Here is a 27,650-nt window from a genome sequence, read left to right as displayed (position 1 = left end):
GGAGTCCTTTAAAGGAGGTGGAGTCTGCCTATTAAGGTTAGTATTTGGAACTAAGTTTCTCTGCAAATGACCAATCATGCTAGCACAGAGTGAATGTTATATACACTAGCATAGTGCTGTAGTTGAGAAGCCAAATTACAGCAAGAACAACTCAAGCTAACAGGAAATTAACAATCTCATCTGAATGGATTATTGTACCGGTATAACTGAAAAGTGTAATTTGGAATGGAGATGAGAAAGTTACAACAAAAAGAAGGTTTCAATGCACAACACAAATGTTTGATTTACTCAGTCTTTGTCCTCACTTTAGCGGCTGTTTTGTCGGTTTATATAGTAGCAGTTACTCTACACCGTGTGCTTGTACTGAAAGCAGAAATGTCATCCATGAAACAAGATTTGGAAACATTCAAATTTCAACGAGACCACATGGAAGCATTAATAAGAATGACCAAGGATCTGTCAGCCAACTGCAGTCATTCGGTAAATGAGGTACCCTGCCAGCAATTAAATCCATCGGAATAGCAATTGCTTTTTTACAATTATTTTCTGGCAGTTGCAGGATGTTGAACTTGTGTTTTTTAATTTTTTTTAAATCAGGTTCGTGAATTTCTCGAGAAAAGTCAGCTGCAAAGGAAGAAATTGAGAGAAGATCAAACAACATTTAGAGGAAGAAGGTCATTTCCTGAACAAGGTTTGTGTTTCTCTCTGAAATAGAGCTTTTGATTTCTTTGAATCAAATATAAAAGTTTGCACTATGTATAATTTATGTTATGCATTTCTGGCACTGCCTAAAAACCTAGGGAATTAAATTGGTTTCCAAAGGTTACCTGTTTGCATATGTCTTTTTAGGATTTACTGATATTGCAACCTTAGCTTAACATAGAATCAGAACATGTGTCAACTCAGTCCCCAGCTGCATGAGACTGCCTGAGGTGGTCTCTTACCCCTTGGATTTGACCTTGTGTATACTGCCAAGTAGTAGTCTTAAAGAGTCCTTAAGAATCTCCCGAACAAGTTTTAAAGTTCACTGAAGTTAATTATATATTTGGAGAGTGTGAATGCTTCTGCCAGTGCTCTTAAAATAATTTTGGCAGACAGCAGAATACTAACCCGAATTGGACTGTACAAGCTAAGTACTGTTTATCGAGAATGATAAATGTACCATTTCAGTAAAAAAAAAGTTTGCTTTTATATTTTGTTTTAACTGCTACAGTAGCCACCATGGAAATCAAACTGTGAATTGTATTGTAGATATAGTAACACCAAATTGTTTCCCTTGTGCATTCACAGCGAATGAATGTTGAAGCTGCAGTTCCTTTAAATCACCCCCAGGCCAACTCAACATACATATGCAATTTTTAAAAAAACTGCACAGCAGTCTTACAGTTTAATTTTAATTAAGTTTCCTAAGACACTGAACGCATGGAAAAATGAGGATTGCAGCTTCAGAAAATGCAAGAATTAAACAGAATGAACAAATATAATTTCAAAAACGCCCACAAGGTGGCACAGTGGTTGGCACTGTTTCCTCAGCGGCAGGAACCAGGGTTCAATTCCAACCTTGAGTCACTGTCTGTGTGGGGTTTGTATATTCTCCCCATGTCTACTTGGGTTTCCTCTGGATACTCCTGTTTCCTCCCACAATGTGTACATGTTAGATGAATGACCATGTTAAATTGCTCCTTAGTGTCCAAAGATGTTATGGCTAAGTGGATTGGGCATGGTAAATGTGAGGGATTATGGGGATTTGGTGGGTGGGGACCAGCAGGGTAGTGCCTGGGTGAAATGCTCTTTCAGAGAGTCAGTGCAGACCCAGTGGGCCAAATGGCATCTTTCTGCTCTGCAGGGATTCTGATGAGAAAATTTATAAAAATGTAGGAAATAGCCTATGCAGTAAATTAAGTAAATTGGTTTATTGGTCTAAAGGTTATTTATTTACTTTAAAAATTACAGCTACATATTAAATGCTCAGCTTATTTCATATTATAACACGAATCATAGATATGCAGTGGAATATTGTGTTCTGTGAGATTTTTAAAAAGTTTTGTTGGAATTTTATTTACCAGCAGATGAAGTTTATCGTTTATTGTGGGATTTGAAACATTTTCCCCTTACTATGACTCAAAAAAATTTCAAAAGTCCTCTTGGGAAGTGAGGTAATTCTGATTTGAAAACATCTCTTGGGAGCCCTAGAATTATTCTTACAATATATAGCAGTTCAAAAAATATACATTAATCATTTTTTTTATTTCCAACACTATGAAAAGAATCATATCAAAGGCAGAAAAGCAAAATCCTGTTACCATCAAGATTTAATTATTTCAATAGAGTGTCATTTCAAAACAAAAGAATAACACGATTTATCAAAACCGTGTTGAGAAGATTGTTATCCATCTCAGATTAGCTTATTTAGTGCACTTAAAAGAAACAAAACAATTTTCTGTTCCGTCAGACATTAGAATCCAATGTATTAAGTGCTCTAAAACAGTTTGGTTTAACAGAAGATTAACTTTTTTTGCTCTCTAATAAAGTTCTGGTGTCATTGGCTATTTCAGAAGTTTTCAAGCTGCACTCCTCTAAAATGATTTATCACTGATGGTTTGTGTGTAACACTGCTACTTATACTATTTGGAGAAATCTTGGTGTTTGTTTTAGCTTCTTAATACTTCAGATCCAGCTTGTACATGATAGTTTAAGTTTCTTTCAATTAAATAAACTGAAGTATTAAATGGTTTAAGCAACATAAATAACACAACAATTAAAATTTTGAATTACTAAATAATTTCAATAGAAGACATAAGAAATAGGAACAGGAGTAGGCCATCCAGCCCTTCGAGCCTACCCCGCCACTCAATAAGATCATGGCTGATCTGAAGTGGGTCAGCCCTGCTTTCTCCTCATAACCCTTAATTCCCCTGTCTAACAGGAACCTATCCACCCGTGACTTAAATATATTTAGCGAGGTCGCCTCCACCACTTCTGTGGGCAGAGAATTCCAGAGATTCACCACCCTTTGAGTGAAGAAGTTCCTCCTCAACTCCGATCTAAACTGCTTCCCCCCACCCGCCCTTATCTTGAGGCTGTGCCCTCTAGTCCTGCTATCCTTTCTAAGCGGGAAGAATCTCTCTACCTCTACCCTATCTCTCCCCTTCATTATCTTATACAACTTTATAAGATCCCCCTTCAGCCTTCCAAACTCTAACAAGTACAGACCCAGTCTATTCAGTCTCTCTTCATAGGCTAGCCCCCTCATCTCCAGTATCAGCGTAGTGAACCTTCTCTGCACTCCCTCCAAGGCCAAAATATCCTTCGGCAAGTGCAGCGACCAAAACTGCACACAATACTCCAGCTGCGGCCTCACCAGTACTCTGTACAGTTGCAGCAAGACCTCCCTGCTTTTATATTCTATCCCCCTCGCTATAAAGGCCAACATTCCATTCGCCTTCTTGATCACCTGCTGCACCTGCAGACTGGGTTTTTGCGATTCGTGCACAAGGACTTCTAGGTCCCTCTGCACCGTAGCATGCTGCAGCTTTTCACTTTTGAAATAATAATCCCTCCTACTATTATTTCTACCGAAGTGGATAACCTCGCACTTGCTAACATTATACTCCATCTGCCAGGTCCTCGCCCACTCGCTCAACCTATCCAGATCTCTCTGCAGACTTTCTGCACCCTCCACGCAATTTGCTTTTCCACTCATCTTCGTGTCATCAGCAAATTTCGTCACCCTACACTCAGCCCCTCCTCCAGATCATCTATGTAAATGGTAAACAGTTGAGGCGCCAGCACTGATCCCTGTGGCACTCCACTGGTCACCAACTGCCAATCAGAATAACACCCATTGATTCCAACTCTCTGCTTCTTATTAGATAGCCAATCCTCTATCCACGCTAACACCTTCCCCCCAACTCTGTGCACCCGAACCTTCTGCAGCAACCTTTTGTGAGGCACCTTATCAAATGCCTTTTGGAAATCTAAAAACACCACATCCACTGGTTCCCCTCTGTCTACGGCACTAGTCACATCCTCATAGAAATCCAATAAATTTGTTAAACACGACTTCCCCTTAATGAATCCGTGCTGCGTCTGCTCGATCAAACCAGTCTTTTCTAGGTGTTTCACTATTTCTTCTTTGATGACGGATTCTAGCATTTTTCCAACTACAGACGTTAAACTAACCGGCCTATAATTCCCTGCCTTTTGTCTGCGACCTTTTTTAAACAGCGGTGTAACATTAGCCGTTTTCCAACCTTCCGGCACTTCCCTGGAGTCCAGCGAATTTTGATAAATAATTACTAAGGCATCCGCTATCACCTCTGCCATTTCTTTTAGGACCCTGGGATGCATTCCTTCCGGTCCCGGGGACCTGTCTACCTTCAGCCCAATTAGTCTATCGAGCACTACCTCTCTAGTGACAGTTATCGCATTAAGGCCCTCATCTCCTACCATCCTCCTATCTTTAATATCCGGCAAACTATTCGTGTCGTCCTCCATGAAGACCGAGGCAAAAAAACCTATTTAAAGCCTCAGCCATTTCTTCATCGCCCACTGCTAAATCCCCCCTCTCATCTTCCAAGGGTCCAACATTCACTCTAGCCAGTCTCCTCCTCTTTATATATTTGTAAAAACTTTTACTGTCATGTTTTATATTTAAAGGAAAGATAGAGTATGAAGCTAAACTAGCTCTAAATATAAAAAAAGACACTTTTAATTCCTTCATGGGATATGCGCACGTGATTGGCAAGGCCAGTATTTTTTAACCCATGCTTAACTGGACTTGAGAAGGTTGTAGTTGGATACACCCTTGCAAAGCAGGTAATCTCTAACACAGTCAGATTTAGTGCATGAATACAGGCTCATCTACTTTAATGCAAATCTGATACAATAACTAAAGAGTGACTAGCAAGTAGAGTTGCAATTAACTTGAAGCTATGTTGCAACTTTTTAAATTCTTACATGGGATGTGGGCATTGCTGGCGAGGCCAGCATTTAGTGCCCACTCCTAATTGCCCCTGAGAAGGTGGTAGTGAGCCACCTACTTGACCCACTACAGTTTATCTTGTATAGGGGCACCCACAATGCTGTTAGGAAATGACTGCCAGGTTTTTGACCCAGCAATATTGTTCCAAGTTAGATGGTTTGTGGTTTGGAAGCCCCTTGCAGCTGGTGGTGTTCCCGCTTGTTCTTCAAGGTGGTAGAATTTGTGGTTTTGAAAGATGCTATTGAAGGAGCCTTGTTGGGATGAACATGGTACACATTGTTGCCACTGTGCGTCAGTGATAGTGGGAGTGAATGTTTATGTTAACATTTTAGGTGCCTTGGATAGTGCCAAGCTTTTCGAGTATTGTTAAAGCTGCACTGAACCAGGCAAATGCAGAGTATTCCATTAGATTCCTGACTTGCCCCTTGTGCGCCGTGGGTGGCATGATGGCACAGTAGCTAGCACTGCTGCTTCACAGCACCAGGGACCCGGGTTTGATTCTTGGCTTGGCTCATTTTCTGTATGGAGTCTGCACATTCTCCACATGACTGCGTGGATTTCCTCTGGGTGCTTCGATTTCCTCCCACAGCTCAAAGGTGTGTGGGTTAGGTGCAGTGGCCAAGCTAAATTCTCCCTCAGTGTACCCAGACAGCCGTCGTAGTGTGACAACTAGGGGATTTTCACACAACTTCATTGCAGTGTTCATATAAACCTACTTGTGACACTAATAAATAAACTTAAAACTTAGATGGTGGGCAGGCTTTGGGGAGTCAAGGGTTTACAGCACAGAATGAGATCCTTCGGCTTGTCATGTCTGTCAACCATTCATTGAAGTGAGCTGGAGCCATGAGCATTCTTAGCATTTCTAAGTGGTGCAGTATGTAGGCATCATGCAAGCTGTCAGTGTACCTAACACAAACTTGCAGAATCTGGTTGCACGTCATCTGAACATTCACTGAGTATTACCCTTTCCTATCGACAAACGTCATATGCATTGCAATCAATAGTGCCGGAATGCTGGTCTCCACACAATAACTCCACACCAAACTCTCACTAACTCCTACCAACCCAGCCTGCGTTTGCTCTTACCTCTTTTTATCCCACCCATTGTTGACAATTTGGCAAAAAATGGATCAGGCGACTGCCTGTGTTGCCCATTTGCCAACCTAAAGTTTGCATGGGCAAGGTAAAATTCCAGTCAATTGGGTTTTTAACCTCCTTAACTAGCACCTTAATGTTCAACAGGCACACAGCGGACTACAACTTGTACTTGTTGACCAAATTATCACACAATTACAAGATGGCATTGGGATATGTGCCCAGTGTCTTCTCATGCAGTTTTGCATGCTTCCAGATTGAGTGTGTGTCCGCAGTATAATACTGGCACAGTGACAGCAAACCAGGAAGCAAACTGCACTGATTATCCTTCACATCTTAATGACACAGACATTAGCAGCAGAAATAATATAAAGAAAAGTTAAAAAAGTTAAAAGTTAAAGAAAAGTTAAAAAGTTAAAAGTTAATTTACATTAACAATAATGTGAAATTATTTTTCCAAGTTTGAGATATTCTTCAGCAGTTGTTGTGACTTTGTACACCATTTAAAACCAATTTGCATCTTGTTAACAAAGTGTAACATTTTAAAGGTATTTTAACAGTGTTATTACAGCATAAGAGGAGACATTTTCATCGATTCAATGATTTTCAATTGATTGTAGTACACCCCTTATGGAGAAGCGTAAAATCATAAAAAGGGTTTTTTGCATTGAACTGTACAGAGGCTGTTGTCGAGTCTAACACAACAAATGCTGTTTCACTGTCATTACTATTGCAAAATCCAGGTCAGAACAACTGAAGAGGTCTGAGAACCTACTGAAATATGTTCCTCTGCAAAGATTAGAATTTAATTTGGAGAGAGGGAGCATGGTCGGTCAGAAAGTTCTCATTTTTCACGTTTTAGTTGTCAGGTTTCGCAATGGAGGAAGGGTCATATGCCAGACATCACAGTGAATGTCACAAGTTTCCTCCTGTACTGATGTAATTTTGTGTTCTGTAAAACAAGATTTTCTTTTATTTGTGCACCTCATTTTTCTAAACACACAAAAGGATCAGCATCCATCTGCTGTGTTAATGGTCAAGTGCCCCGTTTCTTTCTCATGATTCTAAACCTTGCAAGTTGTGCACTGATGTGTACCTCAACTAACCATAGGAAATAAGACTCTATTGTCAGAAACTACAGCTTTTCAGCTTAGAAAGCAAGGAAAAAGATTTACTGTTGAACTGAAGAACTTTGGCACCAGGAATCATAGAATTGTACAACAAAGAAGGATACCTATCTTCCTTCTGCCAGGTTTCTAAAATAAACTATCTGCTTAATACTTTCCCCATTCACATAGCCTTTATTTTATTTGGGGTGGCACAATGGTTGTGCTGCCTCATAGTGCCAGGGACCCAGGTTTGATGCTGGCCTTGGGTGACTGTGTGGAATTTGAATATTCTTCCCGTATCTCATGGGTTTCCTCCAGGTGCTCTGGTTTCCTCCCACAGTTCAAAGATCTGCCAGTTAGGTGGATTGGCCATGTTACATTGTCTTTTAGTGTTCAGGCATTTGTTGGTTGGGTGGATTAGCCATGGTAAATGCACAGGATTATGGAGATAGGGCAGAGGGGAGGCCCTTGGTAAGATGCTCTTTTGGAGAGTAGGTGCACACTCATAAGAACATAAGAAATAGGAGCAGGAGTAGGCCATCTAGCCCTTCGAGCCTGCCCCGCCATTCAATAAGATCATGGCTGATCTGTCGTGGCTCAGTTCCACATTCCCGCCCTCTCCCCACAACCCTTAATCCCCTCTCTAATCAAAAACCCATCAACCCGCGTCTTAAAAATATTTAGTGAGGCAGCCTCCACCACTTCAACGGGCAGAGAATTCCAGAGATTCACCACCCTTTGAGTGAAGAAGTTCCTCCTCAACTCCGTTCTAAACCGCCCCCCCTTTATCTTGAGGCTGTGCCCCCTAGTCCTGCTGTCTTTTTTGAGCGGGAAGTGTCTCTCCACCTCTATCCTATCCATCCCATTCATCATCTTATACGTCTCAATGAGATCTCCCCTCATTCTTCTAAACTCTAACGAGTACAAGCCTAGTTTATTCAGCCTCTCCTCATAGCTCAACCCCCTCAACTCCGGTATCAGCCTAGTAAACCTCCTCTGCACTCCCTCCAGGGCCAAAATATCCTTGCGCAGGTGCGGCGCCCAAAACTGCACACAGTACTCCAGCTGCGGCCTCACCAATGCCCTATACAGCTGCAGCAAGACCTCCCTACTTTTATATTCAATCCCCCTCGCTATGAAGGCCAGCATCCCATTCGCCTTCCTGACCACCTGCTGCACCTGCAAGCTGGGTTTTTGCGACTCATGCACAAGGACCCCGAGGTCCCTCTGCACCGTCGCCTGCTGCAGTCAAGGGGTTAAATGTCCTCTTTCTGTTCTGTAAGGATTCTGTAATTCTACTTAACAGCTATTTCTCATTTTCCTTTGAAAAACTATTATGGGTTCATAGAATCACCATAGAATCCCTTCAGTGCAGAAGGAGGCCATTTGGCCCATTGAGTCTGCATTGACCCCATCCAGGTTCTATTCCCCTGACACTAGGGTCAGTTTAGCGAGGCCAATCAGCGTAACCCACATGTCTTTGAGTTCAGTGTATGTTATTTCTAACAGGATATTCCTTATTAGGATCATGAAGAGATCTCCAGTCCAAGAAATATGCTGTCCAACAATACAATTATGCCACTATAAAAGTGAAGAGGTTGGAGATTCCCAAATGGAAGTTCGTCCAGTAATGAAGGGGAATTCTGTTGTTTTTACCATTTGTTTCCTTGAACCAACAGGGACATTCCAGCTGCCTTTGAACTAAAGGCAACTATAGAAGTTTCCCTGAAAGTAGAAGTTCAGTACGTTGTATAATTTAGGCAGCTTGCTCAGGAATTTGGTTGAGTGCCATAGACCACAAGAAGTATACTTCCAAGTAGCTAAATAGCCCATCATTAAAATGGCGTGGTTCCATGTGAAGACCATCAACAATTTTTCCCCAGTGACTTCAAATATGCCTGAAATGCACGATTTGCTTGTCCTAATTGCAATTTTCATAGAGGAATCACTTTTTGGAAATAGATTGCATTGTCACAATTAATCTGCAAGTCCAGTGAATTTTTGATATTTTTCAAAATCTGAAATTGTATAAGTCCAGGACTTATCTTTGGTAGCATGGCTCAAGTTTGACAACAAGTCAATTGGTACTAATCTCACTTCTGAGTGAGAAGCTGCCAGGGCTTTATTCCACTTTGAGACTCAAACAAATAGACTAGATAATAACTCAGTGAGGTATTAAAAGTGTTTGCACTGTTAGAAATGTCAGCTTTCTAATTAGACGTGAAACTGAGGTCTTGTTCTAATTGTTTTGATAGATTTCTAGAAATGTCTTGAAGAAGCAGTGAATTTTAAGATATCTTGCAACACATCTACCTTTTGACTACACATACGAAAGCAGGTGCATCTACCTTGTGTGTAAGAGCTGCCACTTTTGCCTATGTGACAAGTGACTAGACTCCAACATAGAGTGTATTATTATTTGAAGCACTTTGGGACATTTTTGAGAGATGTGGTGAAGTACCATTTATTTTCTCTCATATATATGTACATCTGTGACCATCTAGTACCTTTCCGACCTTTAAATGTGGCCTTTCCGACCTCTGGTTGAAAAATGTTATGGGGATACAACAATTGGGTAAGGATCATACTGGAGAGTAAAATAATCCCTGCAACTTTTTTCTACCACCAACTGTTTCTTTCAACTTCTAATTTCTTCTATCCGTCACCCTCAGCCCCAACACTACAAGGAACTTACAAAATTCTTTGTCACTGAAATTGAGATTACTCATTCAGCTATCTCTGCTGGTTGCCATTCTGAGTAAAATGTAGCATTTCAGTAAATATCTCCCCAGGATAAAGGAATAAACCGAGTGGTAGCTTGAATGGGTCCTTGACAGAACTTGTTCTGTAGAAAGATGGTTCTGGAGAGAGATACCCTCCATTCTTTTCGCTCACTAGTTGCAGTTTACTGCTATTCAGTTTGCAAGTAGAACAAAGCACCAACGCTGCCCATCATGATAGTTTTTTTTTCTTTTTACAAGATTTCAGCCATATTGCCTTAATGAATAAAACTTTTCAGTCATCATTTAATTTCTTCCATTATCTAAGAAATTTCATAGAATCATATAGTGCAGAAGGAGGCCACTCAACCTCTTGAGTCTGCACTGACAACAATCCTACCAGACCCTATATCCATGCATTTACCCTAGCTAATTCCCCCTGACACTAAGGGGCAATTTAGCATGGCCAATCCACCTAACCTACACATCTTTGACTGTGGGAGGAAACTGGAGCACCCGGGGGAAACGGAGAGAACATGCAAACTCCAAACAGATGTGACCCAAGCCGGGAATTGAATCCGGGTCCTGGTGCTGTGAAGCAGCAGTGCTAACCATTGTGCCACCATGTCACCCATTTGCTGAGAGGTAGGAAAAAGCGAGTAAGTTTAATGGATATGGACTCCAGTTGTGCTTGCAGAGACTTGTACTAGGGACTCAGCTTTTAATTGTATCTGTAAATTGAAAGAAGAATTCGTGAGTTGTATTACCAACTTTACTGACAACACCAAGTTAGGTGGCAAGTAAATAGTGTAAATGGGAAATGGCAATGGAGCATTGATTGTTTGATAGATAATTAAGGGCCAAGAAGTGGTGGATGGAGTTTTTTTTATTATTCATTCATGGGATATGAGCATCACTGGCAAGGCCAGCGTTTACTGCCCATCTCTATTGCTATTGAGAACATGGTGATGAGCTGCTACTTTTTTCAGCCCAGTCCAAAGATATGTTGGTTAGATGGATTGGCCATGCTAAATTGCCCCCTAGTATCCAAGAATGTGTAGATTAGGTGGATTAGCCAGAGTAAATGCACAGGCATAAGGTGAGGGGGTGGACCTTGTTTAAGATAGTCTTTCAGAGAGTTGGTGCAGACTCAATGGGCTGAATGGCCTCCTTTTGCACTGTAGGATTCTATGATTGAATTTCTACAGTCTACGCATTGTAGTTACACCCACAGGGTTGTTAAGAGAGGGTGTTCCAGAGTTTTGTTCCCGTGATAGTGAATGAACAATAGTATTTTTCTAAGTCATAGAGTCATAGAATCTCTACATTGCAGAAAGACGCTATTCAGCCCATTAAGCTGGCATCAACAACAATCCCACCAGGTCCTATCCCCATTCTTCCACGCATATCCCCTGCCAGCCTCCTGACACTCGGGGGCAATGGACCTAACCTGCACATCTTTGGACTTAATGTCATAATGCTGCATTACCTGGAGGGGAAGTCTCAGGTGGTAGTGTTCCCATGCACCTACTACCTATGCTTTTTTTAGGAGGCCGATTTTGAAGGTGCTGTGATAGGAACCTTGGCGAGTTGTTGCACTACGTTTATAGATCATAAATATACTGCCATGGTTCACCAATGGCCTTTCAAAATGAATGTTTAAGAAAGTGGATGGGGTACCAATTGTGTAGGTTGCTTTGTCCTGAATGGTGTTGGGCCTTTTGAGTGTTGGAACTGCACTCTTGCAGATAAGTGGAGACTATTCCAGCACACTTCTGATTTGTACCTTTCGAATAATGGATAGCCTTTGAAGACTTTGGAGATGAGTTACAGTCTGAAGAACAAAGAACAACCCAGCACGGGAAACAGGCCCTTCAGCCCAATGAGCCCGCGCCGCCGCATCACCCTACACCTATTCTACCCTGCGTGTCTACGAATGGAACCCCTAACTTAGCCAGATTCAGGGGAGAATAGTGTCAATTTGAAAACCAATCAGCCTAAGAGCACATCTTTGGGGTGTGGGAGGAAACCGGAGTGCCCGGAGGAAACCCACACAACCACAGGGAGAATGCGCAAACTCCCACAGACACAGGCCCAAATCCATGTATCTGCACAGCTAGCAGTGCTAGTCACCGAGCTGTTGCGGTGCCCGTCTACCGGTCCAGGATCAAGCACACACACCGACACGAAGTACTAGGCCACTCCCGGAACCTCCAAGAGCAGCCCACGCATGACCCACAGTGTGCATGCCCCTCGTTTGACACGAGGTGGACCTCCACCTGCGGAATAAAAAGACAAAAATATTAATCTTACAAGTCTGCTTTTCCGGTATCTCCCGAGGTTCTAACCTTATTTAATAGCCCCTACCATAACCCTCCATCCTCGTTTCACTCATGTGTCTATCTAACTGAACCTTAAACGAGTCCAACGTTCCTGCCTCCACCACCCTACTCGGTAGCGCGTTCCATACCCCCACAACTCCCTGCGTAAAGAACCTTCCTCTCACTTCCAAATTATACCTCTCCCCCCTCACCCTTAAATCATGACCTCTCGTGTTTGTACCCAGTCTAGGGAGCAGTCTCTCACTATTAACTCTATCTATTCCCTTCAGTATCTTATATACCTCTATCATGTCCCCCCTCAATCTCCGTCTTTCCAAGGAGAATAGTCCCAGTTTCTCCAACCTTTCCTCGTAACCCAGCCCTTCCATGCCAGGCAACATCCTGGTAAACCTCTTCTGCACCCTTTCCAGAGACTCCACGTCCTTCCGGTAGTAAGGTGACCAGAACTGGACGCAGTACCCCAAATGCGGTCTAACCAACGTTCTATACAACTGAAGCATTAGACGGCAGCTTTTATACTCTATACCCCTTCCTATAAAGGCTAACATTCCATAAGCCTTCCTAACAACCTTCTCCACTTGCTAGCTCCTGACCTGGTTTGTGGCCATAATATTTACGTGGTCCAGTTATGTTTCTGGTCAGTAATCAACCCCAAGATATTTATGGTGGTGGTATCAGCAGTTTTAATGTAATTGAATATCAAGGGGATGTGGTTGTATTTGCTGTTGTTGGAGGTGGACATTATCTGGCGATTCATAGATTCATACAGTGCAGAAGGAGACCTTTTGGCCCATCGAGTCTGCACTGGCCGCAATCCCAACCAGGTTCTACCCCCATAATCTCATGCATTTACCCTAGCTAGTCCCCCTGACACCAAGGGGCAATTTAGCATGGCCAATCCGCCCAACCCGCACACCTTTGGACTGTGGGAGGACACCGGAACACTCGGAGAGAATCCACGCAGACGTGGGGAGAATGTGCAATCTCCAGACAAACAGTGACCCAAGCAGGAATCAAACCCGGGTCCTTGTTGCTGTGAGGTAGCAGTGCTAACCACTGTGCTACCGTGCTGCCCTTTGTGCAATGCAATTATTACTTGTCAGTTATCAGTTCAAGTTAAATGTTATCCAGGACATGAACTGCTTCTACATCTGAAACATTACAAATAAAACTGAACACTACAACCATCCATGAATATCCCCACTGCTGGCCTTATTATGAGAAAGTCACTGATGGAGCAGTTTTCCACTTGTTTCAAAGAACAAAGAAAATTACAGTACAGGAACAGGTCCTTCGGCCCTCCAAGCCTGCACCGACCCTGCTGCCTGACTTAACTAAAACTCCCTACACTTCCGGGGACCATACCCCTTTATCCCCATCCTATTCATGTATCTGTCCGGACACCCCTTAAAAGCCACTATTGTATCTGCTTCCACCACCTCCTCTGGTAGAGAGTTCCAGGCAATTTAGCATGCCCAATCCACCCAACCCGCACACCTTTGGACTGTGGGAGGACACCGGAACACTCGGAGAAAATCTCAGAGTAACAAAATCTTTCTGGTACATCTGCTATAAACTTCGTCTCTCTCACCTTAAACCTATGCCCCTATTGAAATACTATTGATTTCAATTTTACTTCGGCACCTTGTTGCCACAATGTCAAATGCCACCTTGACTTCAAAGTCAGTCACTATTACCTCACCTCTGGAATATCAAAAGTGAACATCAGTGGCAACAAAGAAAGACTTGGACGTTTATAGTGCCTGTTACGACCACTGGTCCCCTCATGGTGCATTATGGTTAATGAAGGACTGTAACTCTTATTTGGCACATGAGGATGTCTCCACTCTGATTTGATGGGTTCTGAGATGGCTGGTAAGTCCAATATGAGTTCTTCAGACAATGATACATGTAGGGCAGCTGGTGTTTGAAGGTTCGGTAAATGAGTTGTTTGGAGGTTCATGCTCAATTTAGCCATTTTGTGCACCTGACAAAATTTATCAATGTGTTCAGTGCCTTCCTGGATGAACCTTCTCTATTTTAGTTGGTCACAAGCCAGGATCTGCCTTGAGTCCACGGGTATGTTTGATCTCTTCAGGGTTGCTTTGAAGACATCTCTAAAGCGTTTCCATTGTCTGCCTGAAAGTCCCCTTCTGCACCATGTTCTGAATAGAGCAGTTGCTTCAGGATGCTGGTGTCAGGCATAACAACATGTTCTGCCCAGGGAAACTGGTTTGTACTGTGCCTCAATGCAGGGCAAGTTGGTTTGGAAGAGGATGTTGCTATTGCCACCAGATTTGAAAGATCTTTCTGAAGGGACCAGTGGTAGTATTTCCCCAGTGCTTTTTGATGCCTTTTGTAGGTAATCCAAGTCTACAAAGCATAAATGCATATCACTGCTGCCAGACAAACTATGACTTTAGTCTCTGGTCCTCAAATGCTGTCTTCCTCAAATGGCAGAAGGCTGGGCTGGCACATTGGAGGCAATGATGAATTTAATCATAAATGATTGCCTTCGTCGAGAGAGTGTTCCAATGTATAGAAAGTAGTTCACGTTTTCCAGGATCTTCCCTTTACTCTAAATTGGCCGGGCAACGGGATTGTGCTGTGGAGGCTGGTTCGAGTTCCGTTTTCTCACATACTTTGGAGAAGGAGTTGACAATGACCTGGAGCTCAGTTTCTGAGTGAGCGTTCAGACACAAATGTATTTGCATACTGAAACAATATGATTGAGGTTAACGTGTATTCATTATTGCAATGTAGGAAACAAGCAGCCAATGTGTGCACAACAAATTCCCACAAAGAGCAATCTGATAATGATCCGATCATCTCTTCTTGTGATGTTGTTTGAAGGACAAATATTGGCCAGGATACTGAGGATAAACACCCCTATTTTCCCTATAATATAGTTCTGAGAGATCTTTTACATCTCCCTGAGAGGATAGATGGAACCTTGAGTTAACATTTGAACTGAAAGATGGCATCTCTGACAATGCATCACTCTCTCATACTCCACTGTGGAGTGTCAGCCTTAAACTTTGCGAAATAGGCCTTGAACTCTCAACCTTCTAGCTCAGAGACAAGAATGTGACCAACTAAGCCACAGGTTAGCAGATTATTGTTGAATATGTGCTGCTTGTTAGCACTGTCAACCACAACTTTGACCACTTTGCTGATGATCGAGAGTAATCTGATGGGGCAAAATTTGGTCAGATTGGATTTGTTCTGCTTTTTGTGGACAGGCCAAACTTGGACAATTTTCCATTATGTCACGTAGATGCCAGTGTCACATCTGTACTGGAACAGCTTCGCTAGAGGCATGGCTTGTTCTGGAGCACTCCAGCTGGATGCTGTCAGAGTCCATAGCTTTTGTTTCTCTGTTCTCAGCTGCTAATATCACACAAAGTGAATCAAATTGGTTGAAAATTGTAGTCTGTGATGCTGCAGATCTCAGGAGAATGCTAAAATGGATCACTCCCATAGCAGCTCTGACTAAAGATAGTTGCAAAAGCTTCAAGCTTGACTTCTGCAGTAACGTGCTGAATTTTGCCATCATTGAGAATGGGGATATTGATGGACCCGTCTCCAGCATCTGGATGTTACATTGTCCCCCATCATTCACCACTGGATGTGGAAGGACTATAGACCTTTGATTTGCTTTGTTAGTTATGGGATTTTCTAATTCAGTTTATGATCTGCTGCTTCCATTGCTAAGAATGTGTGTAGCTCTGCGTTGTAGCTTCAGCAGATTGTCATCTCATCTTCAGATATGCTTGGTTGCTTCTCCTGGCATGCTTTCTCATACATTCCTCACTGAATGAATGTTGGTCCCCTGGCTTGTTGATAGTGATGGATTAATGTGGGTTAAGAGTGAGGCTAGCCACTTTGGATGAAAGAAATAATGATTATTTTCCAAATGGTGGGAAACTAGCAACTGTAGTAGAACAGACCAAGGTGTCCAGGTAGAAAGTCTGTTGGAAATTCTGTGCTGGGCCAACATTCTAACAAAGTTTGCCTGCTTTTCTATCATTGTAGACTTGAAACAGCAGCCTGACAGCACTACTACTGGCTCAGAGCAAGGTAGCACCACGCAGCACTCTGTTTCTCTCTTACCATCATTTGCAAATTCCAATATAACTATACAACAACCAGAGGATGCAACTTATATGCATGATGAAGGTGCGTCAGGTGAGCCATGATGCATGTGAGGAGCAGCTAGGACTTATTCATAATTTACATAAACTGTATCACTATTCACATTTAGGAATTATTCATTATGAAGAAGTCTCAACAGGGCTTGAGCACAGAAATCAAAGTTGACACGCCAGTGCAGTACTAGGGAGCATTATACTGTCAGAGGTGCTGTCTTACAGATGAGATGTTGAACTGAGGCCCTGCTTGGGTGGAATCCCATGGTACTATTTTAAAGAAAAGCAATGGAGTTTTTGTCCTGGTGAATACTTATCCTCTAATCAATATCACAAGAAACAAAATATCATATTACTGTTTGTGGGAGCTTGCTGTGCCCAAATCAAAAAAGTACTTCATTGGCTGTAAAGCATTTTGAGTTGTCTGGTGGTTGTGAAAGGCACCTTAAAAATACAAGTTTTTTTTTAAATAGAACCAGAAACGAGGGCTTGTGCTTAAGAGTGTAAAACTCAATCAGCAGAAATAATGACCTGATGTTTATGGGGAAGAAAAATGCTATATGGTTGTTCCCTAATTAAATGGCAATCCTCATTATCATTCTTTGTTTTGTTTCTTGCCTGGCAGATGACCAGATAGACGGCCTGGTGGACTGCTACGTGGACCTTTGGAGATGGTCCCTAGCAATTGAAAAAGCTCATTGTAGATGTGGTCAGAGCATGGCAATTGGGAGCAAGCAAAGTCTGAAGCATAGTGAAGAGTTGGGAGGGGTCATCTGTTATGATGGCGAAAAGACGCAACATGATCCTCTCCTGATCTCGACTGAGGGACAAATCTGAGACATCATAAGTGGAGGATGTTTCACATGAAAAAGATGGATTAGACCTATGGTTCCCAAAGTTCACCACACTGACAATTTTCTTGAATCATTTTTGGATCTATTATAGGCTGTTTGCCATGATTAGTCAACAACTTTAGTCATGTATCATGCAACTAACAGGATGATGGGAGATGAACTGTGGGTTTTTTTATTGTTGAGTAGTTCCTAAGTTCATAATCCATTTTATGGACCTAATGTCTATTGTACAACACAGATATGAAATTATAAATCATACTAAGAGGAACATTTTTATGACAGCAAGTGATAGTGATGATTCCAATTGAACTTCTTCTGAACCTATCTTCTGATTCCTTTTTTATTCCAAGACCACTCCCTTTGCCTTGCACCATTTGATCTTTTGTAATTTAACCTTTCCTGCCTTCAATGTATGCAGGCATTCCCTTTTGTCATTCTCTCCACTTGCTCCTTTTCCTGCAAAGTTGTTTGAATATATGCTAGTTGACTGCTCACTGTGTATGATTAGTTCAACATGAGTAATGGTCACTTAGAAAAGAAACAAAATTGTAGACGAGCAACAAGAAGCATGAAAGCAGACATTCTACAATAATGAATAAAACTGTCTCTCACCAACTTCATGTCTCATTTTCAAGTGTCAACAAACAAAGAAAATTACAGCACAGGAACAGACCCTACAGCCCTCCAAGCCTGCACCGACAATGCTGCCCAACTTAACTAAAACCCTCCCCTTCCGGGGATCATGTCCCTCTATTCCCATCCTATTCATGTATTTGTCAAGACTTTCCTTAAAAGTCACTATCATATCCACTTCCACTACCTTCCCTAGCAGCGGGTTCTAGGCATCCACCACCCCTTGTGTAAAAAAAAATCCCTCGTACATCTCCATTAAACCTTGCCCCTCGCATCTTAAACCTATGCCCCCTAGTAATTGACTCTTCCACCCTGGAAAAAAGCTTCTGACTATCCACTCTATGCATGCCCCTCATAATCTTGTAGACTTCTATCAGGTCACCTCTCAACCTCCACCCGTTCCACAAACCTAGTTTCTCCAACCTCTCCTCATGGCAAATGCCGTCCGTACCAGGCAATATCCTGGTAAAGCTTTTTGTCCCTTCTCCAAAACCTCCACATACTTCTGGAAGTGTGACGATCAGAATTGAACAGTATATTCTAAGTGCAGCCTAACTAAGGTTCAATAAAGCTGCAACATGACCTGCCAATTTTTACACTCAGTGCTCAGCCAAAGAAGACAAGTATGCCATATGCCTTTTTGACTACTTCTCCACCAGCAATGTCATTTTCAGTGGCCTGTGTACCTGTACACCCAGATCCCACTGCCTATCAATACTTTGAACGGTTCTGTCATTTACTGTATATTTACTATATGTCTTAGACCTTCCAAAATGCATTACCTCATTTGTATGGATTAAATTCCATCTGCCATCTCCCCACCCAAGTTTTCAACTGATCCATATCCCCTGATGGTCTTCATCACTATCCATAATTCCACCAACCCTTGTGTCATCTACAAACTTACATTTTTCTCCAAATCATTTATATATATTACAAACAGCAAAGGTCCCAGTACTGATCTCTGACAAATGCCACTTGTCCCAGCCCTTCATTCAGAAACGCACCCTTCCACTGCTACCCTCTGTCTTCTTTGACCGCTCGAACAAGACTTCTTCACCACATAGGACCTTCAACCGATGCTATACACTAGATACATTGATGACATTTTTTTTCTTTGGACTCATGGTGAACAATCACTGAAACAACTATACGACATCAACAAGTTCCATCCCACCATCAGACTCACCATGGACTACTCTCCGGAATCGGTGGCATTCTTGGACACACGCATCTCCATCAAGGACAGTCATCTCAGCACCTCACTGTACCGCAAGCCCGCAGATAACCTCACAATGCTCCACTTCTCCAGCTTCCACCCTAAACACGTTAAAGAAGTCATCCCCTACGGACAAGCCCTCCGTATACACAGGATCTGCTCAGATGAGGAGGATCACGACAGACACTTTCCAGACGCTGAAAGATGCCCTCATAAGAACAGGATATGGCACTCAACTCATCGATCAACAGTTCTGACATGCCACAGCGAAAAACCGCACCGACCCCCTCAGAAGACAAACACGGGATACAGTGGACAGAGTACCCTTTGTTGTTCAGTACTTCCCCGGAGCAGAAAAGTTACGACATCTTCTCTGGAGTCTTCAACACATCACTGACGAAGACAAACATCTCACCAGGGCCATCCCCACGCCCCCACTTCTTGCCCTCAAACAACCGCACAACCTCAAAGAGACCGTTGTTCACAGCAAACTACCCAGCCTTCAGGAGAACAGTGACCACAACAACACTGCCACAGCAACCTCTACAAAACATGCCAGATCATCAACATGAATGACATCATCACACGTGAGAACACCATCCACTAGGTACACGGCACATACTCTTGCAACTCGGCCAACACTGTCTACCTAACACGCTGCAGGAAAGGATGTGCCGAAGCACAGTACAATGGGGAGACCATGCAGACGCTATGACAACGGATGAATGAACATCGCTCGACAATCACTAGGCATGACTGTTCCCTTCCTGTTGGCAAACACTTCAGCGGTCACGGGCATTCGGTCTCTGATCTTCGGGTAGGCGTTCTCCAAGGCGGCCTTCATGACACACGACAGCGCAGAGTCGCTCAGCAGAGACTGATAGCCAAGTTCTGCACACACGAGGACGGCCTCAACCGGGATCTGGGGTTCATGTCACACTATCTGTAACCCCCATGACGTGCCTGGACTTGTAAAATCTCACTCACTGTCCTGTCTGGAGACAATACGTACCTCTTTAACCTATGCTAATGCTATCTCCACTCGCATCGTCTGCATCTTTAAGACTTGAATAGGAGATTAGCTGTAAAGACTTGCATTCTCATCAGTATTCTGTAAACAGAATACCCTTCTCTGATCAGAACCTTCCACACACCTGACGAAGGAACACCGTTTCCGAAAGCTTGTGGGATTACTTTCAAATAAACTGGTTGGACTTAAACCTGGTGTTGTGAGACTTCTTACTGTGTTCTTTGACCGAGCCAGTTTTGTATCTACCTTGCCAACTTCACCTTCTGCGCCAATCTGCCATGAGGGTCTGTGTCAAATGCCTTACTGAGGTCCATGTAGATAACATCCATTGCCCTACCCTCATCAATCATCTTGTCACTTCCTCAAAAAACTTGGATCAAGTTAGTGAGACACAACCTCCCCTTCACAAAACCATGTTGCCTCTCGCTAATACATCCACTTGTTCAAAGTGGGAATAAATCCTGTCTCAAAGAATCTTCTCCAATAGTTTCCCTATCACTGATGTAAGGCTCACCGGCCTGTAATTACCTGGATTATTCTTGCTACCCTTCTTAAACAAAGGAACAACATTGGCTTTTCCTTTAGCCAGTGAGGGTACATAGATTCCTCTCAAGGCCCTAGCAATTTCCTCTCTCTCTCTCAGTAATCTAGGGTATATGGTTGAATTTCTGATACAGATGGAGGGTGAGAAAGTAGGGCCCCAAACCAGTGTCCTCTGCTTGAACAGAGGGGAGTATGATAGGATGAGGGCAGAATTGGCTAATGTAGTCTGGGGGCGCAGACTGGTTGGTAGGACAGCTGAGGAGCAGTGGAGGATTTTTAATGAGATTTTTTTCAGTACTCAGCAAAAATATATTCCGGTGATAAAGAAGGACTGTAAGAAAAGGGATAACCAGCCGTGGATAACAAAGGAAATAAAGGAGAGTATTAAATTAAGAGCCGATGCGTACAGAGCGGCTAAAAATAGTGGGGGTTAGAAGATTGGGTAAGATTTAAAAAGCAACAAAGAATGACTAAGAAAGCGATAAAGAAAGGAAAGATAGAGTATGAAACTAAACTAGCTCAATATGAAAAATGACAGTAAAAGTTTTTACAAATATATAAAGAGGAAGAGAGTGGCTAGAGCAAATGTTGGACCGTTGGAGGACGAGAGGAGAGTGATTTAATGGTGGGAAACGAGGAAATGACTGAGAGTTTAAATAAGTTTTTTGTGTCGGTCTTCACGGTGGAGGACGCAAATAGCTTACCGAATATAAAAGATAGAGGGTTGGTAAGAGATGAGGTCCTTAATACAATTACTGTTACTAAAGAGGTAATGCTTGGTAGACTAATGGGACTGAAGGTAGGCAAGTCCCTAGGACCGGATGGAATGCATCCCAGGGTACTGAAAGAAATGGCCGAAGTAATAGCAGATGTGTTAGTAGTTATTTGTCGAAGTTCGCTGGACTCTGGGGAAGTGCCGGCGGATTGGAAAACAGACACTATTACGCTGCTGTTTAAAAAAGGTAGTAGACAAAAGGTGGGTAACTACAGGCTGGTTAGCTTTACTTGCGTAGTTGGGACAATGCTGGATTCCATCATTAAAGAAGAAATAGCAGGACACCTGGAAAAGAACGTTCAATCAAGCAGACGCAGCATGGATTCATGAAGGGAAAGTCGTGTTTGACGAATTTACTGGATTTTTATGAAAATGTGACTAGTGCGGTTGGCAGAAGGGAACCGGTGGATGTGGTGTTTTTAGATTTCCAGAAGGCATTTAATAAGGTGCCTCACAAAGGTTGCTGCAAAAGGTTAGGGCACACAGAGTTGGGGTTGAGGATTGGCTATCTAAAAGGAAGCAGAGTTGGAATAAATGGGTGCTTTTCTGGTTGGCAGTTGGTGACTAGTGGTGTGCCGCAGGGATCGGTGCGGGGTCTCAACTGTTTACCATATACATACACGATCTGGAGGAGGGGGCTGAGTGTAGGGTAACAAAGTTTGCTGATGACACAAAGATGAGTGGAAAAGCGAATTGCATGGAGGACGTGGAAAGTCTGCAGAGAGATCTGGATAGGCTGAGTGAGTGGGCGAGGATCTAGCAGATGGAGTATAATGTTGGCAAATGTGAGGTTATCCATTTTGGAAGAAATAATAGTAGGATGGATTATTATTTTAAATGGTGAAAAGTTGCAGCATGCTACTGTGCAGAGGGTACAGTAGGGGGTCCTTGTGCACAAATCGCAAAAACTCAGTCTGCAGGTGCAGCAGGTGATCAAGAAGGCGAATGGAATGTTGGCCTTTATCGCGAGGAGGATAGAATATAAAAGCAGGAAGGTCTTGCTGCAACTGTACAAGGTACTGGTGTGGCAGCAACTGGAGTACTGTGTGCAATTTTGGTCCCCTTATTTGCGAAAGGATATATTGGCCTTGGAGGGAGTACAGAGAAGGTTCACCAGGTTGATACCTGAGATGAGGGGGTTAGCTTATAAGGAGAGATTGAGTGGACTGGCCTTGTACTCATTGGAGTTTAGAAGGCTGAGGGGAGATCTTATAGAGACATATAAGATAATGAAGGGGCTAGATAGGGTAGAGGAAGAGAGATTCTTTCCACTTAGAAAGGAAAGCAGAACTAGAGGGCACAGCCTCAAAATAAGGAGGGGGGGTGCAGTTTAGGACAGAGTTGAGGAGGAACTTCTCCTCTCAGAGGGTGGTGAATCTCTGGAATTCTCTGCCCATTAAAGTGGTGGAGGCTACCTCGTTGAATATGTTTAAGTCACGGGCAGATAGATTTCTGATCGATAAGGGAATTAAGGGTTATGGGGAGCAGGCAGGTAAGTCGAACTGATCAACTTCAGATCAACCGTGATCTTATTGAATGGCAGGGCAGGCTTGAGGGGCTAGATGGCCTACTCCTCATATTTCTTATGTTCTTATGTCCTACCAGGCCCTTAATGTAGAACCCTAATACCACCTTTTTGATCACAACATGACTCAAACTATCTACATACTCTTTCCCAGACTCATCATCCACCAAGTCCTTCTCTTTGGTGAATACTGATGCAAAGTACTCATTTAATACCTTGCCCATTTCTTCTGACTCCACGCATAGATTCCCACCCCTGTCCTTGAGTGGGCCAACCCTCGCCCTGGCTATCTTCTTGCTCTTTAGATATGTACTAAAAAGCCTTGGAATTTTCCTTAATCCCACTAGCCAATGCTTCTTCATAACCGCTTTATAGCCTTCCTTACTCTTTGCTTAAGTTTTTTTCTATTTTCCTCGTATTCCACACTTGCTTTGTGTGTTCCCAGCCTCCTAGCTTTGACAAATATTTCCTTTTCTCTTTGAGTAGGCTCACAATATCTCTCATTATCCAAGGTTCCCAAAATTTGCCACACTTATCCTTCATCCTTGTAATGGTAGTATCCATACCTTCAGTACAAGAAGAAAGTCACTTTGTCCTTGTAGTGGTGGTATGGTTGTCCAGCAGTTCGCAACTTAGTAACCAGTTCATCTTAAAGAAGGTCTTTGAATAGATGCCAGCCTTATAACCAATGAATGGGATCAGGCCAGAGAAGTAGTCAGCCTTCTGATGGAACTAGCATGCTTCAGGAATTCTGAATCAGAGACCTTGTCCTGCCTGAAATGGCAAGGATTAGTCTTAGATGGTGAAGATAGAAACTTGGGCCTTTTTCCCTGCATTGCATATTAGTGTCCAGGTCTCTCAAGTTCAGAGGAGTGCACCGAGTTCACAGGATTGATAGAGTTGCTCAGGTTGCTGTTCTTCCACATATAATAATTATGCCAACATTTACTTTTAATAAAAGTTTATTATGTTAAAGCATAATATATTTAAAGCCACTCACAACACACAAAGCTATACCCGCCATCTCACAAATATATCTATTCAATACACAGGGTGATCCCATTGTGTGATCCCAGTTTGTTTTTAGAATTCCTGCAGTGCGCAACAAGGCCATTCAGCCCGTCTGCACTGACTCTCCGAAAGAGAGTCTCATCCAGGCCCACCACCCTACCCTGTGCATTTACCATGCCTAATTCACTTAACTTACTCATCCTTTAGACACTCGGGGACAATTTAGCATGCCAATCTTTCACATCCAAGGCCAGAATCAAACCCAGGTCCCTGGGGATGTGAGGCAGCAGTGCTAACCACTGTGCTACTGTGCCACCCACATTTTTACACCTAAGTTGAGCTACATACAATCAATACAAATGCAAATTGAAAGCAGTCTGCATATGTGAAAGATAAAGTCAATAAATGTATTTATTTAACTTTTATCACTTCTATTTTTAGTGCAACAGTCCTTTGTGCAATTGATTGCCACACATGATCAAAGAACATTTGCAAAAGGTAATATTACTTTCTATCTTGTTGTTAATAAGTGCAAATGATATCGTTGTTTCATATTATTTGAATATGGATTCATCGCCCTGTCATTTTTATGGTTTGCTAGCGAATGATTGTCCAAAGTATACGCCTGGAAAGCCACTGCAAACCTGTCGAGTTGAACGAAGATCTGTTTCAGATCAAAGCACTAAACGTAAGTGCATGCATTGAATTAAATCATATTGATGTTGTATGATATGAAAGTGAGAAAATCCACACACTTGCACTATATAATGAATAATTTTTGAATGCATTTTTGAATAAGGTTATTAATATGTTATTTGGAAATTGGGTTCCAAATCATGAGACTGGATTAAAAAGAATCCTCTTCAAAATGTTTTAGACAATGTACATTTGAGCTTTGTAGAGTAGTTTCAATTCACATTGATGCAACATGCATTGTGTTATTAGTGTGAAGATACCATAGGAATTTCAGATGATGTGAGACCACAGGTAAAAATTTAACTTGCTTCATGCTATGCATTTGAATGCCAATGAAAGGTTTTCCATACGTACACAAGCCTACCTGTATAGAACTTTATTTTCTGTGCCTATGGAGTCTTCTGAAGTTGTCAGGTTTACTGAGGTACGGACCCCCTAGCATTCTCAAAATGGATAGTAATGTAATGAGTCCTTATTGTGGAGTGGCAACCAATCTTTACTGGGGGAATACTAATTGAATTCATCAGCATTACCATAAAGAGTATACCAGGGTGTTTATGGCCATTACTAAGTGACTGCAAACTAGAGCAATAATGCTAGATATTGATTTTTCCAGTGATTGATTGTAGGGAAGTATTGTCATGGAAATGGTAGCTGTTGATCAAAAGAAGTAAGAGCAGGATGAGGCCATTTGACCCATTGAACCTGCTCCAGCATTCAACAAAATCATGATTGATCTGACTGTTGTTTTAATTCCACTTCACTGCCTGCTCCCCACAACCTTGACTCCCTTAAATTCAGTTGGGGCTGTGTCAGTGGCAAAACAGCCTTCACACTTCCCAGTAACGGGAAAGGGAACCTAATTACTATGAAATTGCATACCATGAATACTCATTAAATGGGCATTTCACTAAATTAAATCCTATATTCAAGATTAGATCAGTGGCACGTGGGAAACTAGTGGTGCTTGGTGTTTCCCAAAGCTTACTGATGATGTGCACCAGGTGAGGAGGTGCCTGAAGGGACCCAGGCTCCAGCATCTAGGGAGGGGTCCATCATTACAACAATCCAGTCTTGCGTGTCCAAGAGAGGCAGCTGTGCCATACATTGCAAGCCAATGGTCAGGGAAGGGTAGGTCCAGCTGGAGGGAGGATCCAGGGATACCAAGGGCAGGTCAAGGATGATGGAAGGAGGCTCTAGGATGAAGGCAGGAAAGTCAAGGGTAAGGGGGAGGAAAGTCGCAATTGTAGAGTAAGATCAGTTTAATGTGTGATGAGACTATTCAGAAGTTGATGACAGCAGGGAAGAAGCTGTTTTTGAATCAGTTGGTAAGTGTTCTCAGACTTGTCTAATTTTTCTGATGGAAGAAGGTGGAAGAGAGTATGTCTGGGATGCATGGGGTTCTTGATTATGCTGGCTGCTTTTCTGAAGCAGCAAGAATTGTAGACAGAGTCAATGGATGGGAGGCCGATTTGCGTGAAGGATTGTGTTACGTTCACAACCCTTTGTAGTTTCTTGAGGTCTTGGCCAGAACAGGAGCCATACCAAGCTGTGATACAACCAGAAAGAATGGTGCATCTGTGAAAGTTGGTGAGAGTCGTAGCTGACATGCCAAATTTCCTTAGTCTTCTGAGAAAGTAGAGGCATGATGAGACTTTTTAATTATTGCTTTAGCATGGAGGAACAAGGACTAAATGTTGGTGATCTGGCCACCTAGAAACTTGAAGCTCTCGACCATTTCCCCTTCATCACCATTGATGTTTCCTGAAGTCAATGACTATTTCCTCTGTTTCGTTGACATTGAGGGAAATTGTCATCACACCAATTCGCTAGATTGTCTATCTCATTCCTGTACGCCGTTTCATCATTGTTTAAGATCTGACCCATTATGGTGGTGTCATCAGCAAATTTAAAAATCAAATTGGCCACACTGTCATAGGTGTAAAGGAATATAGTCAGAGGCTGAGGACACAACCTTGTTGGAGACTAGTGTTGAGGATAATCATGGAGGAAGTGTCTGTTGTTGCCTATCCTTACTGATTGTGGTCTGTATTTTCAGCATCTTTCATTATCTTCACACTTTTCTAAAAAAGACCCTGATGAGCTTTACTTAAATTGTATTACAGAAGAGACAACTGTCCCATGGATTCTAAGTTTGGAAAAAGGAAATGCTCTTACTAAAAAGGATAACAATATCTTGGTCAATGAGGCTGGCTACTTTCTGGTGTACAGTCAGGTAAGTTGAAATTTTATTTGAGATTTGAATTTAAACAATTGGCAGGCTGCTGGATTTACTGTGCGTTTTTGAGTTTCTAGGTGTGGTATAAGGATAATACTTTTACGATGGGACATTTTATCAAGAGAATAAAGGCCAGCAGTGTTGGCAGCGAGCCGCGTACTGTGATCCTATTCCGGTGCATCCAAAACATGTCTGCCTGTTGCCCAAATAATTCTTGCTTCACTGCTGGTATGAATTTATTTTAGAGTTTAAGTCAGCTTATTTAAACATTGTTTGTTTCTATCACAATTTCTGATCAACAATTTCTTTTCATTAGGCATTGCCAAACTTGAAGTGGGAGATGAACTTGAACTTATAATACCACGAATACAAGCACAAATTGCATTAAATGGTGACGGTACATTTTTTGGGGCAATGAAACTGCTGTAAATGTTCGCTAAGGTAATTGAGGCAAAGCAGTTTCTTCCATTTAAAGAAAAAGAAAGAAGAATCAGAATAGAGTTCAGTCACCGTCAACTTCCTTCTTAACTAGTAATGATCGATATGTGGATGTAAAACATGTTAAAGTACCAGATCAGAAACCTGAAAGTTTGTTATGAAGTCCAACTAGACCCTGATGGTTTTTTTCTATTTTGGCATTAGTGAGGATAAAATGTTTCACTCCTAGTGTGACTTATTGACACAATAGGAAGCTTTTATCAAAACCAACTTTATTTAACAATGC

The 27,650-nt window shown here is 42.3% G+C and overlaps 1 protein-coding gene across 1 annotated transcript; it reads left to right on the top strand.

Annotated features, from left to right (window-relative positions):
- The first annotated feature begins 225 nt into the window (after positions 1–225).
- LOC145349353 (uncharacterized) lies at positions 226–27,420 on the top strand. The gene is made up of 7 exons (XM_080197868.1): positions 226–489; positions 598–691; positions 24,433–24,489; positions 24,593–24,679; positions 26,814–26,923; positions 27,004–27,154; positions 27,243–27,420. Exons 1-7 carry the CDS (start codon positions 226–228, stop codon positions 27,353–27,355), a joined length of 876 nt encoding a protein of 291 aa, XP_080053994.1. The 3' UTR covers positions 27,356–27,420.
- The last annotated feature ends 230 nt before the right edge of the window (positions 27,421–27,650 follow it).

Source organism: Carcharhinus amblyrhynchos, chromosome 10 (genome assembly GCF_965287045.1).
Source record: "Carcharhinus amblyrhynchos chromosome 10, sCarAmb.v2.hapA, whole genome shotgun sequence".
Taxonomy (NCBI): domain Eukaryota; kingdom Metazoa; phylum Chordata; class Chondrichthyes; order Carcharhiniformes; family Carcharhinidae; genus Carcharhinus; species Carcharhinus amblyrhynchos.
The sequence above is the reverse complement of the archived record's forward strand: the minus strand, read 5'-3'. Positions and strand labels throughout refer to the sequence as shown.

Bases quoted from the DNA above. Each gene is read 5' to 3' on its own strand.
- LOC145349353 (XM_080197868.1), top strand. From the start codon at position 226: ATGGAGATGAGAAAGTTACAACAAAAAGAAGGTTTCAATGCACAACAC. The intron at 490-597 runs GTACCCTGCCAG...TTTTTAAATCAG, and splicing joins GCAGTCATTCGGTAAATGAG to GTTCGTGAATTTCTCGAGAA. The intron at 24,680-26,813 runs GTAAGTGCATGC...ATTGTATTACAG, and splicing joins TTCAGATCAAAGCACTAAAC to AAGAGACAACTGTCCCATGG.